Raw genomic sequence first — 20,611 nt, 5'->3', positions numbered from 1 at the left:
TGTTGATTGCACCATGTTATTTTTTTAAAAATTGACAAGAAATTCAAGCAATATGTTTGTTTGTGAACTTTATTAGTTTAATAAGTATAAAAACTGAAATTTCACACTAAGTTAAATTAGTCACTGATCTCATGTTTATAAAGTTTTAGTAGCACCAAGAAACGTCCTGTAAGCACTTTCCTTCAAACCAAATGGCCATCAGAGAATTCACGATCGAAAATTTTAAGAATCTTTTATTTCTTTGATCCTGCTTTTCTACCTAAAAACAATGAAATTTTTTTATTTAACATAAAATGAATTCATAAATTATTGATCATATATGGTGCTTGTAAAATTGTATAAATCTTAAACTACATCAGAAAGCGTTTGTACAGTTTTGTTATATTAACCTATTTGGAACAAACAAATAAAAATAATTTAAAGTATATTTTTGTGGTTTTAATTTCATGATTATCTGTTTAAAGATTAGTAATTTTGCTTAAACTTTTGCTAATGAACATGGAGTTACAACTGTAGTGGGAAATCACTACATACAAGAGGCTATTGATCAGTAAAATATATATATGCATAAATAAATAAATGAAAGCTAATGGCATTACATAAAATTTTCAGAAAAAAGTAATAGCCTTTAAATGCTTTAATCTTATGCAATGATATAAAATCCTTATAGTAATCTTTAAATTTCCCACTCCATGTATTATGATAAAAAAATTATTTTTTATATTGTCACATCCTCCATTAAGTTTGCACCTTTATTAGTAAGACAGGATATATTTAGTATATAATCTATTATGTATGTTTAGTGCATAATCTTTAATACTTCAATAAAAGAATTTAAAATCATTTTAACCTTTTGCTAGTACAACAAGTGAACCGGATTGACATGTTTCATCATGATAACTGCCATGTTTAAAGGGTAAAAAGAAAAATTCAAAAGCAAAAACGTCATAATTTTTAATCATTTTATTTATCAAATTAATTTTTAAAAAAAATTTTACTGAATGATGTGCATAATATTGTTGACAATGAGTAAAGAAGAATACAATGTGAGTGAAAACACTTTGTGCTTCTGTTAAACAAAATCTATTGCTAAGATGAAAAAGCATGTTTTTAAAAATGAATTTTTTCTATTTTTTAATGAAATTATGTTGATTTTCTCTGATGGATGTAGATATGCCCCTTAGTCTTTTGTTGGTACACACTCTGATAAAATAATTTTTTAGTTTTTATTTAACCTAATTTTTAGAATAAAAATGCACACTTACAGATGGTGGTGGTATTAGTCTCCGATATTTTCCTCGGTTAATAAATTCCTCATAAGCAGTTTTGAAGACTCCTTTGATATCATCAGTCAAACATTGAGTGCAAACCTTGCAGTGCTAAATGTTTGGGAAATAAGTTTTTTTATGAGCATAGTTTTTAAAAAAATAAAATATAGTTATTCTTATTTCATTGCACAACTAATAAGCAGGATAATAAGATAAATAACTTCAACTTGTTCAATCATGGATGTATTAGTAATAATACAAAAGTTTAAGAGTTTGGAACACTTTTTTTGTTTCAGGTTGTAGATGTTATACACTTTTAAATGTTTTAAACTTTCCTCATAAAAAATTTAGAATTTGCAGAAAGAATCCTTTTGTGGAAAGAATCCAATAATTAATGTAAAAACAAAACATCCCTTTCCTACACATTTGCATTACCAATTTAGAGAGCCATAAATTTATTATTAATTATGAGATTGTATGAATTGCATTATGAATTTTGCAACTTTTTTTCAACAAACAATTATAAATAAAAAGCCATTTTAGTTTTCTTTTCCAATCTATATTATTTTAATGAAACAATATGGACAAAAAACTAAATCTCATCTTATAAATGTATTTAACCAATCACTCCTTTGAATTTTTAAAGAATTATTTATAGCTGTAATCTTATCTAGGCAGATTAAAAATATTTCAAACTGCTTACATTAAGAGTACAGTAAAAAAAGTACTCATAACAATGCACAACAACAGGGTGGAGTTTCTTAACTGTTTTGGTTTGATGTTTATGTTTGCCTCCTCATAAATAATGTGATCTCGGAAGCAAGTGAAGCAGTTCAACCAATTCTGCTACGCAACAAGTTTTGCTTTGTACATTTAAGAAAAAAGGAAAACCTCTTTGCACGCTTCAGAACTGGTTTTGGTTTACATTCAGAGCCAACAAGTGGTTTTTATAAAGAAAATATTTATATTTTGGATTTAAGCTCAGTTAGCATTTAACTTAGTCAGGTCATAAAATGAAAATTTTACTAGTTGCACCTTTTGATGATTCTTTTAATTTTTTAAAACACTACGATTTTCCGCAATTATTTAAAAAACTAAACATGTAGTAGTAACACTTCAATTACTATATGTTTAAACTTTAAAATTAGCTCTTTGTTTCTTTTATATCTCTAAATAAATCAAATCAATTTCAAAACTATTTTTTTCTTCACTTAATCCTTTTGTCTTGTTTCTACTGAGTATTTCTACATATTTTAAACCTTATTCCATCTTATAGTTTCTTTAAAGGCATCTTGGTAAGGTCATGCCAAATAATAATTTTATTTTTAAAAAAAAATTATCGTAAAATTAATCTAAATCTAATTTTAAAAAAATACTTTCCTGCTATATTTATGTAAGAACATGTTAAATCTCATTATGCAAAGTAATGCATTTTTATAAGTGTGAATATTATAAAGAAAGACTTGTATTATCCATGCCTTTGAACATTTATATCAGTAAAGTTTCGATTATTTGAAGAAGATATTTTAAGTAAATGAAGTTTTGCTATAAATATGAAAATCAATTTAGTGTAATTTCAAATAAATTTTTTACAGTCTCTGGAGGAAAAAGCAACATCAGCTGCATAAAATGCTCACTATCTGGATTGCTATTATATTTAGGCTGATTAAAAAGTAATCTACTGTAAATATTGAAACAACTTTAAAACATGCTTACCAAAGCCTTACATGATGCAAAACAAATTTGAGAAGAACACTGTTCAGGAAATACATTAAGGTCTTTCTCAGATACTTCTGCTTCTCCACTGTACAAGAAATGTATGCAACAAACATCAGGCTTGATTTTTTTAAACTCGTATCTTCAACTATACGGTGAGTGGGTTAGCCATCCATATCAAACGAGAGCCCAAAACCAAATGTTAAAATAATTAGAAAATAGACATTAGACAAATTTTCAAAACAAGACCAAAATGCCAAATATGAGTTGTTGTTTTTTTAAAAAAAATAAACATTAATTATCAGCATAAACCATTAATAATAAAACAAACAGATTAGATGCAAAAGCTTCAAAATGTTTTGAAATTTAGAATACTATGTTAAAAAAGAAAAGCAATTAAGAAAATTTATTAGTCAAGCAAAAAATTATTGAAAAAAAAACGACAAATATATGATAATATAAAACTTAAAATGAAAATATAAATAATAACCTTCAAACAATTTTTTTCTGCTAAATAAATGAAACTTATGTTAAAATTTTTAACATACGTTTAAAAATTTTAAAATATAACGATTTTTTAAAATTTAACGTTATTAATTTTATAGTAATTAGAAGGAATATAAATAATTCTATAAAAGTAAACTTTAGTTTTACAATAGTTTTTAATTTTTTTTTTCAAATAAACTTTTCAGCTTGAACCTAAATTTTTCAGCTGAGAGATCAAATGAACAGCAATAATCTTGATGTATTATATTTTAATATATATATACATTGCGGCATATATGCAATGACAGGGGCTGAACTTTCGTTCTTTGCAGAAGTGTTGCTCATTTCATGTTACCTAGTGGGCATGTGTGAACCTAAGTCACGGAGGCGAGTAACATTATCAATGGCAAACTGCCATTGATAATGGCTACTTTAAGACACTACACCAGGCTACTTTAACACACTACACAGCGAAAAACATTCACCCCCTGAGCGGAATTGGAACCCGCAACCATTGGCTTCACAGTCGAGCATGCTGGGGCACCTGGCCGGCATGTTTTAATAAATGAATAAAACTACTAATAAAATAAGAATAATTAAACTCAAGTAAACTAAATAATTTTTAAAGAATAAAAAATTTTCTCTTTATATTACTTATAAAATTACCTGTATTGTGCTACTGTAGGAAACTTTCTGACAAAGCCAGCAATGTTCAATGTGCTTAAAACAATTTGTTCATACAACAAAGCGTTTTGAGAAAAGTGAGCTGGTGAAAGATTTGGTGACATATTTACCTAAAATTCAAATTTTTCAATCAAAATAATAATTGGATAATAGTTAAATGTTATGTTGCATTGTATCAAATATTCCTTTATTTGTAACTTGTAAAACAACAAGAATGATAGGATGGTTATTCCTCAGACATAAAACTTGAAATCCCAATAACTTTACAGACTATTATTCCCTTCTGTGGTTTGAATTTTATACTTCACCTTCTCTCATGCAAAAAAATTAGCATTTTGCCAAACCCAGAAGTTCATTAAAGAATGAAAAGTAATCTTATTGAAATTTAAAGAATCAGAGGGAGAATTTTAAAACTCTCCATTTTTATTTGCATAAATATTAACAGAAAGCCACCCGAATAAAATAATTCCAAACGTTTTTTTTGTTGTTCATTTTCCTAAAAAAATTTAAAACAATAACTTTAAAATTTAATTACTTTAAAAGTAAAAAAAAAAATTATCTTACCATATGAATACCAAAAATTATAATTTAATTGAATTTCCATACTTCCCTTTAATTTAATTATTTACCTTAACTTCAAATAATCTAAAAAAATATATAAAAATTTAAAAAGCTGTTCAATTACTTCAAAACTAATGCGGAATTGAAACGAAGTGAGACTTGTTATGAGACCATAGGTGCACATAATTGCAAAAAATAATATTCCTCCCGCAAATAGTTCTCGCTAAACTAAATAATATGACACAAAGAATAAACCAATAATTGTGACATAAAAAAAACTAATGCTTTCATGGATAAAAATTTTTATACTAGAATAGACTCTCTAAAAATGAGCAAAATTTCACATTTTTCATCACCAGGGGTGATTGTGGGCCTAAGTCGAAATTCCGGAAAATTTCCTGAGTTACACATACCTATACCATTTACACATACCTATGATGACCTGGAGAAGTAATTAAAATTTACAAATATGTCTTTCTTTCTTGTGTTTATGATTATAATAACTATTTACTGATAAAAAAATAAATATTAATCATGAATATAAGCTTATAAAGTAACTGGCTCTCCCTTACAAACAAATAAACTGTGTTTTTAAGTTCCACCTTTGAAAATTTGATTTCCGGAAATTCTGTGATCAATAATTTTTTGAAAAGTCTGGACCTTCGATATCCGGAAACTTCCGGATCACTGTTAGCGAAAAATCCGGAAATCCGGATTTTTTCCGGAGCACAATCAGCCCTGCATCACACTATGAGAATAAGAAATGCTCATGGTGAAAATCGTTTAAAATGGCAGTGATGGCAATAACTTTTTTTAATATAGAGAAATTTTAAAATGCAAACACATCTTCTATTTTTTAAATATGGTTGTTTTATGAATCAAAACAAATAAAAAAGTCAAGATATATGTAAATACAGTTTTTGCCCTTATAGCACGCATTCCATTTAGTGTTAATTTTCACTGCCTTTGCAATAAAATAAAAAAAACTTTTGAATTATACTTATATAATTTAATCAGACTTATAATGAAACTATACTTGGATAATAGAGAATGAAGCTTAAATTTTTAATGCTAATAATGTATCTCCCTACACTTTTTTTTTCTGCTCATAAATCTTAAAAGACAATTATTTAGACCTTCAGTGATCTTTTACTGATAGCTTAGTGATAAAGTTAATCATCAGAAATAGTTTTATAAAACTGTTATTCAGTGGTTTACTTTCAGTAATAACTCCAGTTTGATTATATTATAGAATAACAGTGTTTTTAAAATAAATGAGATGAAAAGCACCAAAAAAAAACCTTTTCTATGAAAAAGATGAAAAATTTATGAAAATAAGAAATGCAGCTTAAGTCCAAAAATTATATTTTACTGAATTAAAATTAATTAAATAAAAAGAAACAAAATAATGTAACTCTTCTATATAAGAAATAAAGGAAAGTACTTTTATGTCATTAAAAAAAAAAAAAAAGCTCAAATGTCAATGAAACATGCTGTCAATGATGCAGTTCAAAAGAAAAAAGTGCTAAGTAATTTATGCCAAATAAAAAATCCTATGAACATTTGATTATTGTTTTTGTTATAACACCTTAAAAATTGACTAAGGTCACTTGTGAGTACAAAAACTATTGCTTTTGATCTAAATTGACTTCATGATACTGATCAAATATAAATATGTAGCATGTATAAAAATTGAACAAAAAAATCATTAATCTTCTAAAATAATAATATTTCAAAAATAAATTACCTCCAAAAGATGCACATTAAGTTCTGCATCTGCTATAAAGTCAAACCTCACTAATTCGAAGAAATTTCTGAAAGGAGAAACATGAATGTATTTTTAAAATAAGAAAAACACAAATTTTACCTGGATTTAAATTATTACCTTTTATTTGAGAACATTGAAGAACTGTACTTTAAATTATCTTCTGTTTCATAATAAACATCTTGAATAGCCTCATGAATTTGAAGCCACATTTTTTTCACATCCATACCTAATTGGAAAAATAATTATAAAACAGAAATGATTTATTAAAATGCTATTACAAAATATTTTTCTGGATAAGTAATTATAATAAACAAAAATAATAATTATTATTATAAAAAACTAATTATAAAACAAAAATAATTTATTAAAATCCTATTACAAATTTTTTTTCTACATAAGTGATTATCTACATAAATATTTTTCACAACCATACCTAATTAAATAAATAATTATAAGGCAAAAATGGTTTATTAAAATGCTATTACAAAATATTTTTCTACATAAGTGATTATAATAATAATAATTATTATAAAAAATAATTCCTACATAAGTGATTATCGACGTACATATTTTTCACATCCTTACTTAATTAGAAGAGTAATTATAAAGGAAAATAATTTATTAAAATTCTATAAAACTTAATGAACAATTATGATTATAAATATATATTTTAAACAAAAAATATATATGCAGCTTAATTTTGAAACAACCAAGGACAATATTTAAAAAGGTTGTAAAAGTTTATTCATTCTTTATGGAAAAAAAATTATAACAATGCCTATTTTGTGTTTATGACATATGGCATTGTTTCTACATAAGTGATTTATCATTATTCCTTTTAAGTTAGACTTAGTCTGTTGTACAATTTTTAAAGGATTCTCATTCACAAAATATTGACATTATTTGACAATGTATTAAACTATTGATATTTTTTCTTATATGTATGTACTTTCAGATCTTCAAACACAATATTGATGTAGATGTATGAAGAGAGATGGCGTGACTGGAGGTCAAAGAAATAATTTCCCCTCTTTTCCCACATACAAAAGACTATTTTAACACCTAAATTTTTATTCGATTTTTGGCACTCGATACTAGCAAGAGAAAGTGTTTATAATTATCAGCATTTGGAAAAAAAGAACTTAATATCAAATTGTTACAAATGTTGATAAAATATTAAGTTCTGATTTAAAAAATGGTGATTAGTTAGTCGGATTAGAGAAATTTACATTTGAGTTTTTATCATTAAATATTAAGAGAGGAGATACAGGATAATTATGAACACTGATACGTTAACTCCGTGAGAACAGTATTTATTCTTGTTGTAGTTGTAGAGAATTTTGTACTGTAAAAATCACAAACAATTGTTAATTATGAACATTTTTTATGCAAAAAAAATGTTCCATAGCTGGTTCAGTTGAAAAAATTGATATTCTGTAAAGTTAAAGTAGTAGTATTTTTTGCCTCTTATTGCCAAATAATTAAATATACTTGGGTTAATCGAAAAGTTTTTAGAAGAAAAAACTTTTAGCTAAATATGAAAAATATTATCAGCATTATATGAATCTTACACTTCAAAATTTTAACAAAGTCTGTTCATAAAATATTTGGTACTCTTCTTAATTGAAGGTCTCTAAAAATTTAAATAGGGAACGTAATATAAGAAATAAAGAATGTATAATAAATGATTAACCAAAAAGACAATTTATAACAATATAAAACTGATAAACAAAGAGGAATTACAGGTGAATAAAATGAGCGCAACAGTGTTTGCATCATTTTAACTCATCAAAATTGTTTTCACACATTATTTTGTCTTTATACTTAAAGCACTGAAGTTTTTTTTAACCAGTTCAACTTGTAGTTTTCTAATTCATAAAATGTGATCAATGTGAATCTTTATCAGAACAGTATTGTATTATCTGATAAGGATTTTTAAATCTACGAAATTTGAAATAACTTTAATAATTTTTTTATATTTATTTAGGAATACATTGTTCAGTGAAATTTTTTTGAGTGTCCTGGACATTTAATAAAACATTGAAACATAGAAAAATGTTTATTTCTAATATTTCAAGATCGTGTTTCAATTAAGAATAAAATATTTTTAAAAAAAAATAAGCACATTGAAGCATGAACTATTTTTTAACATTACAGTAAAATGGTAAAAAAGTACCTTGTTTTAGGAGATACGCATTCAATGATTCTTTTGCTGTGTAATTTAATTCTGAGAAATAAAACTGCAAATCAGGTACCTGGATTAAAATACAGTCAAAATAACTTACTTATAAATTCAAACATTGTCTAATATGATAATTCTTTCAAATTTAAATGACAAAACAAATAAAACTAATATAATAAATAAAAAAATCAGAAAAAATAAAGACACAAAAACAATTTTTAAAGTATTTTAAATCAAAAATGTAATATAATTATTATACTTTTTTAACTCCATAATAAAAGCAATAAATGCATGAAGTTATAATAAAATAATAAGGTTCAATTTTCAATAGGTTGAAAATGAGTTGAAATTTTTTACCAAATTATCTGTTGAAAAAATTATTATAAGTAGAATTTTATTAAAGCAACGAAGCCCTAGATGAAACTAAGTTTGAGATCAAAAGACAAAAGCCCTAAAACAATACATACTTCCCAAATTGGTAAATAATCATCTCCAACAATGTAAGATTCAGGCGATGATAAATTCAGAGGATAGTAGTCTTTTTTGCAAAACCTATAAATGACAGAAATAAAAAATATTTCATTGTGAAATTATTTTTAATGCATGTGAAACAACAAATTTAATACAAAAAACAATTTTCTCTACTAAATTTGAAACAAAATAAAAATAAACTTGACACATTTAAGACTAAAACAATAACTGATAACTATAAGGCACTTATATTGAGTTTCATAACAAAATCAAAGCACTAACTTTGTTTAATTGAATTTCACAATCAAATATTGAATATTATTTAACTGATATATAGTTAAATAATATTTTACATATGTAACTCTTTAAAAAATTATTTACTATTCCAAAATATTTAATTAGTTTTGTATATATAACTTTATATGTAATATATGTAAGAGTTAAACTATATGTACCTCTTTACAGAAATAATTTACTCTTCTAAAATATTTAATTAGTTTTTATTTTATAATAATCAAAGGTACCTTCATATAGTGTGTAACAAAATTAATGGTAATGATTATGGTAATAATTAATGGTAAAAATTAATGGCTTGTCAAAACAAATAGCTTCGTGTTGTCTGAAAAAAAAAAGCTTTCTTTTCTAGCTTTGAGATGTCTGAAAGGCAAAGGAGAGAGATTGTACTTACATAGTGAAAATGGGAAATACAATAACGACAATAATAGGAGGAAACAATCTTTATTATAGAAAACTTTGTAACAAGTGCTCGAATAAGGAATCACCAGCTGCAATACAGGATTCAAGCAAGTGAATTAAGCACAAGTTAAAAAATTCCTAGCAATACTCCGATTTCTGCAGTTATAACGCTAATACAGGCAACAATTCCTTGTTTACTCTACGGGCCTGGATCGTTCTTAAACTACACTTTTTAGAGACCACCTGATAAAAATAACAATGTAGAACAAATGGGAGGCAGTGGTGTTGATATAATGACCCAAAGATCTACTTCATATCCTTCATACCAAAGATCTTCAACCATACAAAAGATGAAGGTAATAAATCCTGGAGCTTTTGGCGAATATATATATTTTTTTTGCAAGAAAAAAAAATTATTTCATAAATAAATATATGTCAACCACAATGACATGGAAGTTTTATTATTCTTATCAAGAATTAAAGTCCATTATTTTTATTACCATATTTAACCAAAAAAATTATGCTCATTTATTTTATTTAAGTGTGTTGATATTTTATTTCGTGGGCAGTAGTGAATTTGAAATACATTTTTCATACTAAACTTCGAATTTACAATACAAAATCTTTACTAATAGAATTTCTTAAAAAAATAAAGAAACAAATTGACCAATATAAATAAGAAATCAACTACTAAAAATGTAATGAATTAATTTTTTATTGATTTTTTGAAGAAGATCCTTTAAAACATTTTGCAAGTGTGTCTTAAAGTTGTCAGCACTATCACAACCATGTGTAACAGGACTATAAAGCAAAAACTATATTATTAAGAATGGAAACACAGATCTACTCGCAAATTGATAATACATTTTTATTTTTTCTTACTCTAAAGAAAAAAATAAAGATTATATAAAAAAAATTGATTTTTTTTAACCTACACCCAGGTTGGGTTAATCGGTTATAAGCTATCTTGCTCACCAATAAAAATGCAAAATATCAGAATTGAAAGTATCCTTAGTGTCAATATTTTACAGTTTGGTGCACACAAGGGAGTTCTTCATTCATGGAACTACCCCCACACAGACGGCAGGAAGCAGAGGCTGCAATGCTGATACTACTGAAATTAATAAACTAAAATCTTAAATTTAAATAAATAATTTGCAGTATATGTACTTACCTAAGCAAAATATCTCCCGAATAGATATAAACACGTAAAGGATTGATGCTTGTAAGTATGACATAAACACCAATATCAAATTTTCTGAAATTAAAACAAAGTTTTCCTCAATCAAGTGACATAACATACGAAACAGAACATACTTAACCCTTTCAATTTTAAGTAATATTGTCTGATTTTAACTTAATATGAAATATACGTTCACAACTGAAAGCGACTTTCAAAAATACTAATAAGGAAAGTTTTAAAAAAATGTCATTCCACAGAAGAAAAAACAAATACAAGAAAAATTATTCAAGCTCAAGCCCAAAAATTTTGTTTTGCCATACATGTTTGCTAAGTTATAATTTAGAGCTTAACTACTTGATTAGTGCTTGCGTGAAATATCGTGAAAGAATATGTTCATTCCATGAAGTTTTAAATTAAATTCTGATGTATGAAACATTCACACACCTAACTATGGCAAAGCACCTAGTTCGACTAGCAGGGCTCTACTTTTTAACAGTCATGGTAGGAACACTGTGTATTTTTTGACCACTGTAATTTGATGTGGACAGTGTTTGAAAAAGTACTTCTCTCTCAAACTTCCACACGAAAACCAATGAGAGAAATCTCAGCAATGACAGATTTAGCGTGCACCTTGATGCGTATACACGCCAGTTTTTTAGTTGGCTGCCGGGATCAAAATCATGACCTTCAGACTTTTACATTCTACAAATATATTATTGACAAATAAACCTCTATAATTACCTCTATAAATTATTGACAAATAAAATATTTATTTCTGCATCTTGGTTTAAAAATTTAATTGAATACATTAATGCCCTAGTCACAACTATTTTAATAATATTTTGTATTTCAGATAGGGTGAATCAACTTTTTTGCTTACTAAAACATTTTGTTTGATAAATTTTTTTTATTTTATTTGAAAAGGATAAAAAAAAATTGCAGTAAATGTTAAAAAAAAAAAAACTGTTAAAATCTAAGTTTATAAAAAATTAAAAGAAAAACATAATTCTTACAATAGTATTTATTAAAATATATGTAGAATACAAAATAATTAATTAATTCAAAATTAAACAGACTTCAAACTTTACTGGTCATTGCAAAAAACTCTTTTTGAGCAGATACAAAACAGAAAAAACTTAACATGAAACAAACTTGTGCCTTTGATAAAAGCGGGAAAAAAAAGTGTAAAAGAAATTTTCGTAAAGAAATATTTCATAAGAGTTTCTAATGCAATTTCACAATTATACTAACAAGAAAAAAGGACAATGGGATATAAAGGGTTGAATTAAATTGAATTTTATACAACAAATGCGGCATTGACTTTGCATAATCAGTGCTTCTCGCATAAATTCTTGAATAAAGCAATGGTGCATGGGAAAAGTGTTCCAACAAGTTCAAGCTGCATTTTAAAACAAATTAAAATCAAATTTTGAAAAGACTTTGGTGAGCATTTTCTCCACTACTTTTCTTAAAACACTGATTAGCTACAACTTAAGGGATAAGTTATAACAATAAAAATAATATGAAAAATAAACAGGACTTAATTTAAAAACTTCTGGCCCAAAAATATCTCACAGAAACTTTTACAAATTAATATAATCTTAGCATCTTGATATCTCTGATCAAATGAAATCATTTATATATTACCATCAGCATACATCAATCATAAACATAAAAATACTCTATAGAGATAAATGGAAATCCTAAACATTTTCACAAAATATAACTTCTATTGTAAAAAAAGCAAAATTAATATTAACCAGTTATTTGATCAAACCTTCATACTTACTTGTTATTAATTAATAAAGGATTTTGAATAAATTCTTGAATAAAAACTCCATTCTCGTCTAAATTTGAAGTTAGGTTAACTATATGCATAAATCGATGAGTAGAACTTTTCATGATCCAAGACTTATTTTGATTTTTTTGTGCCTATAAATAACAAAGTTTTATAAAACAAAATTCTAAAAATAAAAAGTAATCACATAGAAAAAAAATTGAAAAATCACACACCTCTTTCTGAGACATAAAATAAAAATAACTTTCATTTCAACAACAATTAAGGCTTCTCTTTAATAAATACTACAAAAATATTTTACATTATGCTTGTATATTAGAATTACTAAGTCACTGATAATTTATATACATTTATTTTAGCATCAACAGTAATGTGTGCAATCTAAGTTTTACATCATCTCAATACAAGTATGTTTCTTCAAATGCTTGTCATTCATATAAAAGATAGACTATACAATATAGACTATATATTGTTACATTTGTAAAGACACATACAATACTATTCATAAAATACACAATATTGTGGGGATATTTCAGTATCTGTATCAATTAGTGACTACTAACAGTAAGGTACCTAATGTTTTATATAATTATAAAAAGCTAAAAATAAAAAAAATTAGTGGTTTGACCAAGATTGGATACAAGTTATAATCTTTGAGTAGATCTCTTTCTGAGATGTTTTTTACAATTTCGAATGTGCCAATGCCAGTTTGTCACCAAAATTTGACAACTTTCTTAATATTGCAGGTACTGATACAGAAATCTTCCCAACATTGCATTTTATGACATTAATACTTATATCGTTAAAGAGTATCTGATCATTTTATTAAAAAATTTCCTTCAGAAAAACATTTAACAATTTAATTAGTCGATTACAAGATTCAAAACAATACTTACATACTCAATAAAATGCTCTTTATCAATTGGTAGAATGAAAGATTTTGGAATATTATTCAGCTTCAGAGAAGCAAGATTAGACTTTTGAGTGATAAACCCACTTCCTGGAAAATGATTTACCTAAAAAGTTCAGACCAAATAATAAATCAACAATTAAAATTAAGCAGTAATTAGAAATCATACATGATAGTATTACTCTTCTTACCTTTTGATAAGACTTCAAAGAAGATAATTCCTTCTCCAATACATAAAAAGGATATGTATATGACCATAAAACATCCCAATTCAGGCTATCATTAGTTTGGACAGTATACCCAAGGTCACGGAAAACAGTTTCAACAATGGCTAGAGTCTTCTCTCCATTCTAAAAAGGAAAAAAAAAATTGTTCATTGAACTGCTCTTACAACTAATTAATAATCCAAAAATTGGAATTTCTCTTACATGAATTATTAAAACCATTTTTTCTTGAAAGAAACATTCAGTTTATATAGAACGTTACATTTTAAAATTCCTAAATAGATTCTTATTGAAATAAATTATTGATTGAAAAAATCCCATCAAAATATACTTTTTCTTAAAAATTATAGAACAAAAATATTTTATATAATACTTAAAGGTGAGAGTTAATAGATTTTGAATATTTGTATATAATAACTAAGCAATAAGTAGCTTTTGATTCGCATGTTCATTTTTAGACAAGTATTAGTCATTCAGAAATATTTGTGCAGATCAGATATAAAATGGATAATCAAATTGAGATAATATTGACTTTTGTTTTTCTTTTAGCATGTTTTATTTTGAATGAAAGAAATTTCTGTAAACATACACGGTTTGCATAAAAATGCCTGTGATTTTCTTTCTAACTGCATTGATACATCTGTTGCATAAATTGATGTTGCAACTTCATTTTGGAAAGTAAAAACTTAAAATCTTTATCCCTATTTAGCACAATAAAATCCCAGGCCACCTGGGTATTTAATTAAAAACACAAATTTTATGGGATTTTAAAAGTTAGAACGTAGTTTTTTTTCTTCAGAAATATTGCAAATTTTTATTCCTAAGTACTTAATAAGATTACAGGATTTGCTTCTAACAAGTTAAATGTTTAGTAACTATTTATAACTTGTTTTCAGGGAATTTCATCATTCTTTGGGAGGTTTTAGATTTATAAACTATTATTTTTATTTAACAGAGTGTTAAATAAAAAATTAAATCAACTCAATTGAAAGGTCTCAAAATTTTTTATTGTATTAACACAGTTCCAGAGACAATTGGGATAAAATTCAAACTTAATTATTTTTAATTATTTTACAAAGTTAACATTACAATTTAATATACAATTTTGTTTTTTAAAATTCAGTCCAACTTTTGGTTATTTTAAAATTAATAAAATGTTTTTTAGCCACATTGTTTGGTAATATTTTATAAAATTAATTCATAAAAACAATTTTGGCTGGAAATAATTTTACGTGCTTTTTCATAAAATGTTTATAATAAGGTGATATTACAAATAAATTATTGTATAATAAAACAATACCACTTTTAGTTTTAAGCTGTTAATTTGTAATAAAAATCAAATCATAATAATAAAAGATAATAACATTAAGAAAGGGTGATCAAGAAATATTTACATTAAATATCTTTAGACGATGAAAAAATAAATAATTTGTGGGTATTTTATAATTAAAGAACTTAACCAATTCTTTTGACACTAGGAATGTGCTACAACATTAAAAAATCATTTTATGTTACATTTCAAAACAGATTGGATTTTTGTTGCAACTAAAAACTGCTATATGAAACAATTTGATTCAAAAATTATAAATTTTCTCAAACCTAATTGCATTTTTATCCTATAAAAATTTTAATAAAAATATGTATTGCAATGAATTTAAAAAGCATTAAATTAAGCCTCATAAAAAAAGTGGAATGATGTAAAGTGTCTGGATATTATTATACCTGTAAGATATCTGGATATTATTACGCCTGCATTTACCTGGGATAGGACTTAATTTAGCATGGGATAGTTAAGAAAAATCTTATGTATGATTGTAAATCAACTTTCAAGCACATTAATTCTTTTAATATACCCTTATAAATTATCCTTTTTATTAACAGAAAGAAAAAAATTTTTTTTAGCCTAACCAAATATTTAGCAAGATTGTCCACAATTTAATATGTTGTGCCTCCCTATCAGCAAAATATAAAAAAAAAATTTCTAATAATTTTTACAATGTTGTTTTCCCTAAATTTCTTTATTTATACTTTCTGAATCTAAAAAAAAAATTTTAATCTCAATTTCTGAACTTAATTTTACCAACTATAAGAACAAAAATTCTAAAACCTAATTAAATTTCAATGAGATCATAAAAAATGGAATACAAATTAATTTTATCAATGTTTTTTAAAAGATATTTAACTTTATAGATGTTTAAAAGATACATCACTTTTCTATCATAATTAAAGGCCTTGGCAAAACAATTTTAATGCATTAGTTTTATAGATATTATTGCCCTTAACAATCTGAAAATATTTCAAGTTCACTTTCCAGCAAGAGTTAATAGTTAGAGTTAATTAAATATAATATTAATTTTATAATTATAATTAAGTTAATTGTAAATATGACAACAATAAATCATTGATTTTTTTTGTCTAATGTCATGTATTTACATGACATTAGACACAGTAAGTTAAAGTGCCATGCTGCTGATATTGCAATTAAGAGTTAAAGTATATAAAAACAGTTTTTTTATGTTCTGTAATAATATATAAACTCAATTTATAAGTTATATCATAGAGTTCAATTATATTTTCAAGCTACATACAGGGATGAGATTGGCCAAAAGGCAAAAAAGCTGAATTTTCATGGGAGTAAATCGTGATTTATAGCAAAAATATCAGTAACATATTCTCATCCAGTTTCGCTGATGTTGTAATGCCTACATATAGCAATAATCGTTTATAGAATAACTGCCACATTTATAGGTACTAATTCCAAAAAAAAATTACTTTTTACAAGAATCGCGATCTTGGATTTTAAAATCGCGTGAATATAAATCACGATATAGAAATCACGTGAATGAAACTCGGTATTGGATTTCAAAAATGTGAAAATAGAAATCATGATGCGTAATTTTCAGATCGCGTAGATACGAATTACGATGCATAATTTCTAAATGGCGTGAATACGAATCCAAAGGATAATTTTAAAATCACATGTAAGTACGAAAATAGATGTTGAATATTACAACCGCAAAAATTAATCACGACTTTGGATAAACTCGCCGTGAATATGAATCGTTACATAGAATTTTAAAAATGCCTGAATACAAATCGCGATATTGGATTTTAAAATCTCGTAAATAAGAAACGCAATGAACGATATTGAAATCGCGTGAATAAGAATCGCAGTGAACAACTTTTAAATCAGGTAAATACGAAAATCGAAGTTTGATATTAAAATACGAGCTATCTAGCGGAAGGGGGAAAATTAAGAAAATCTTATTTTCTGCTCGTAAAAGCTAAAATAAGTAGATATGTAGAAGGGTTAGCAGCTATGTAGTTTGAATTTTCAAAATAGCTTTCGATATATTATATCTATATATCAAATCGGAAATAAATATAATTATTTTATTTCAACGACTTAGTTTTCAGAAAAGGCGAAACATTTATTTAAAAAACTGAAACTTTTAGAAAATCGGAGTTTTTGATAATAAGGCTGAAATTCAAGAGACAGAAGTGAAAAAGGCGGAAATCCGCTAAAAAGCGGAAAAATCTCATCCCTGGTTACATAAATAATTTCATTTCATAGCAACTGATAATTCTTCCTAATAGAAATATTGATTAAATTATAATTTAATTATAATTTTAACCACTGTAATCTGCCTAGATACTTAAAAAAAATGCAATTTTAATATCAGATCAAAAGTTTATCATTTGTAATGGAAATTTGATTAATAAAAACATAATATTGTATTTAGTTATAATTTTATATAAATTAAAAAATATTCATATGGTTTTAGAAGCCTCAATGTTTTTATAAAGAACAGATATAATTCACTTTTCCATTATAATTAAAGTAACATTACAGGGTTACCACTCAATTTCAGAAAAAAATTCCCTGTGTTTTGCTGGTATATCAGGTAAATTTCAATCAAAATCCCTACCATATTTTATCTATACCATGCAATTTTTACATCAGAAAACTTTGATTAGATTTTGTGAACCAAAAAAAGATATCATTAAATGAGGATAGAAACATGTCCGTTTGACCAAAATGTGAAATTTTTACAACAAATAATTGTAATAGATGTTAGAATTATTTATCTCCAATCTCAATAACTGATTACTGTTATTGACAATTCAAAGACTGGTTATTTTCTGGGTATGATAAAGGAATTTTCCGGGTTTGTGTAAAAAGATTGCAACTTTTCCTAACAATTCCCAGATTTTTGGAGTTAAAATAAAATTCCCTACAATCCCAGATTTTCCCCAACCTGTGGGAGCTCTGCATTAGTATGTTTGCATTGTATAATGCATTTCAATCTATGCACCAAGTTAATTTATCTTCAATTATTACTCATTATTTTATCTTATTATTTTATTGGACTTCAGATAACTTTTAGAGATTCATAATTAATTTTAGAGAAAAAATCAGTAACTAGCAACTTAAAAAATAAACAACTTTTTAATAGTCAAAAACAAATGAAACAACAGATTATTCTACAGACCTTAACACCAAATATTTTTACTCTAGGCAAGTAAAAATCACAGGTAGGTGAAGACACAGATTGTATTTTTGATGATGCGAAGAGAAATGAATATCCAATAAATATGAGACAAATTGCACATAAAGAAGTAAAAAAACAGCGGAAATATTTTATGATAAAAAGGAGGAAGTTATGAATTTGCCACATGCTTCTTTAATAATAAATTAACTTATTACGATGCATGAAGAACGCGTACAAATGCGTACTATGCATAAATAACCAAAACAGAAAAATAAAAACAAATCTATTTATAGATCTTCATTGCTTAAAATACTGATTAAATGACAATGAATTTTGATTTAATGAACGATCTGAAGCAATGAATTTAGTTTTCTAAATGAAAATCTTAGAATATACAAACAGATGTCAAACCTCTGATCGGTAGGTTGTTGACATTACCTGTTGACAATGAGAGTGGTTCTCAAAGTATTTACTGTTATTTAAAAATTAGCTTATAGCTTTCTTAGAATCAAATTAAAACTAGTTTTTGAGATGGTTACGTCATTTTGCGAAAATTCGGTAGGATTATTGGCATTTGGCTGAAGTCAAGTTGTTCTTACTTTTTGAATGCTTGCATATTTTAACTTATTATTTGAAGAATTTCTGGTAATTTTAGGTTTTTACAACAACGTAAACATGCATAATGATTATTTTGTATGACCGTAGCAAATTCGAAAAGTTCGAAAAAGTTTTAAATTTTTTTTTCAAAAAGTAAAAATATTATAAAAATAGCAAAGTTTTTTTTTTTTTTTAAATATTCGTTAATTTAAGAGATACAACTTGTATTCAAACAATACTTGGGATTGTTTTCTTATAATTAAAACAAACCTTTTTGTTGTTGTTAATTTACGTCGCACTAGAGCTGCACAATGGGTTATTGGCGACGGTCTGGGAAACATCCCGGAGGATGATCCGAAGACATGCCATCACAATTTTGATCCTCTGCGGAGGGAATGGCACCCCCGCTTCGGTAGCCCGACGACCTGCGCGCGAAGTCGAGCACTTTACGGTAGCACAGTTTAACGAGGACCCATACCGCACACCCTCGGTCCCTACGCAGACTGATCCAAGTGGTCACCCACCCGCACACTGACCGTAGCCAGTGATGCTTGACTTCGGTGATCTGCTGGGAACCGTGTCTTAACGATCAGTCCACTGCGGGACCAAACCTTTTTGCAACAATCGCACTAAATCTGCTTAGATTAGATCTAATTTAAAAGGCGTTGTCTACATTTGCTGTTAGATTTTGACTGAGGTACCTACAAATATAGGGGGAGAAATGGACATAGGAAATTCTAGTGACAGAAGGTATCACTGACATATTGAAAAGGAGAGAACTTTTGGGTGCAAAAGTAATTAATATCAGCCGCATATATAGTCAATTTAATTATTACTTCTGTCAGGGCATAAAACAAACTGGTTTTTATTGAAATGATGAGTTTCATTATTTGCTTACTTCCTTTGCTATATTTTTTAAAACTGAAATTCTCCGAGATATAATTTAAACAATTCATCATTTTATCAAGTTCTTCAAATAAAAATACTATTTGGGTTTAATAAATGCATACATATTATATTAAAGATAAAAAGTTAATTAAAGAATTAAGATGCTCTTAAACATCAATATCTCATTGATAAATTAAACTCCACGATTTGAACTTAAAAGGGGTAATTCAGAAGTTCATCAAACATTGAAACTAATCCAAACAGTATTAAGTAATGAATATATATATTTTTTAAATATTAAAACTTGGTAAGAAAAAAAAATAATGGCTTTTGATTTACATTTTCATCAAAATCCTACTTAAAATGAAAAACTAAAAAAATATTTGTATAAAATCCATCCTGTTAAATTCCTGACTAGATTTTGTTAATAGTTAGAAACTAATAATTTCTTTAAAAACGCTGAAGTTTCTGTTTCCCCCCCCCCCCCNNTTTTCCCCCCCCCCCCCGGCAGTATCAGCATCTCAATATATTTCTTTATTAATAGTTTAATACAAAAGTAGAAAATATCCTCAAAAAACTATTTAACAAGTTATTAAAATTTTTACATTTAATCAGTGTAACATAAATTTTAAAACTAACTTCATTTTCACCAGAAGTAAAATTTTATTTTGTTTATTGTTTTGCAG

General features: G+C 26.2%; 1 protein-coding gene across 4 annotated transcripts; it reads right to left on the bottom strand.

Annotated features, from left to right (window-relative positions):
- Window positions 1-51: 51 nt before the first annotated feature.
- Window positions 52-18,970, bottom strand: LOC107452826 (tubulin tyrosine ligase-like 15). Of its 4 annotated transcripts, none has more exons than XR_001585239.4 (13): window positions 18,441-18,890; window positions 13,915-14,073; window positions 13,710-13,829; window positions 12,805-12,947; window positions 11,007-11,090; window positions 9,133-9,217; window positions 8,660-8,738; window positions 6,601-6,709; window positions 6,463-6,529; window positions 4,137-4,264; window positions 2,985-3,132; window positions 1,266-1,379; window positions 52-259 (listed from the first exon to the last, which is right to left on the bottom strand). XR_001585239.4 is itself a non-coding variant. In XM_016069426.4 (13 exons), exons 1-13 carry the CDS (start codon window positions 18,873-18,875, stop codon window positions 146-148), a joined length of 1,314 nt encoding a protein of 437 aa, XP_015924912.2. In that variant the 5' UTR covers window positions 18,876-18,970; the 3' UTR covers window positions 52-145. The 4 variants fall into 4 exon arrangements, 3 of the variants coding, with proteins under 3 accessions (XP_015924912.2, XP_015924911.2, XP_042903180.1); XM_016069426.4 differs by having other exon boundaries at window positions 2,985-3,072; window positions 18,852-18,970; XM_016069425.4 differs by having other exon boundaries at window positions 2,985-3,072; window positions 18,441-18,889.
- Between the last annotated feature and the right edge of the window lie 1,641 nt (window positions 18,971-20,611).

This window comes from Parasteatoda tepidariorum, chromosome 9 (genome assembly GCF_043381705.1).
Source record: "Parasteatoda tepidariorum isolate YZ-2023 chromosome 9, CAS_Ptep_4.0, whole genome shotgun sequence".
NCBI lineage: Eukaryota > Metazoa > Arthropoda > Arachnida > Araneae > Theridiidae > Parasteatoda > Parasteatoda tepidariorum.
The sequence above is the reverse complement of the archived record's forward strand: the minus strand, read 5'-3'. Positions and strand labels throughout refer to the sequence as shown.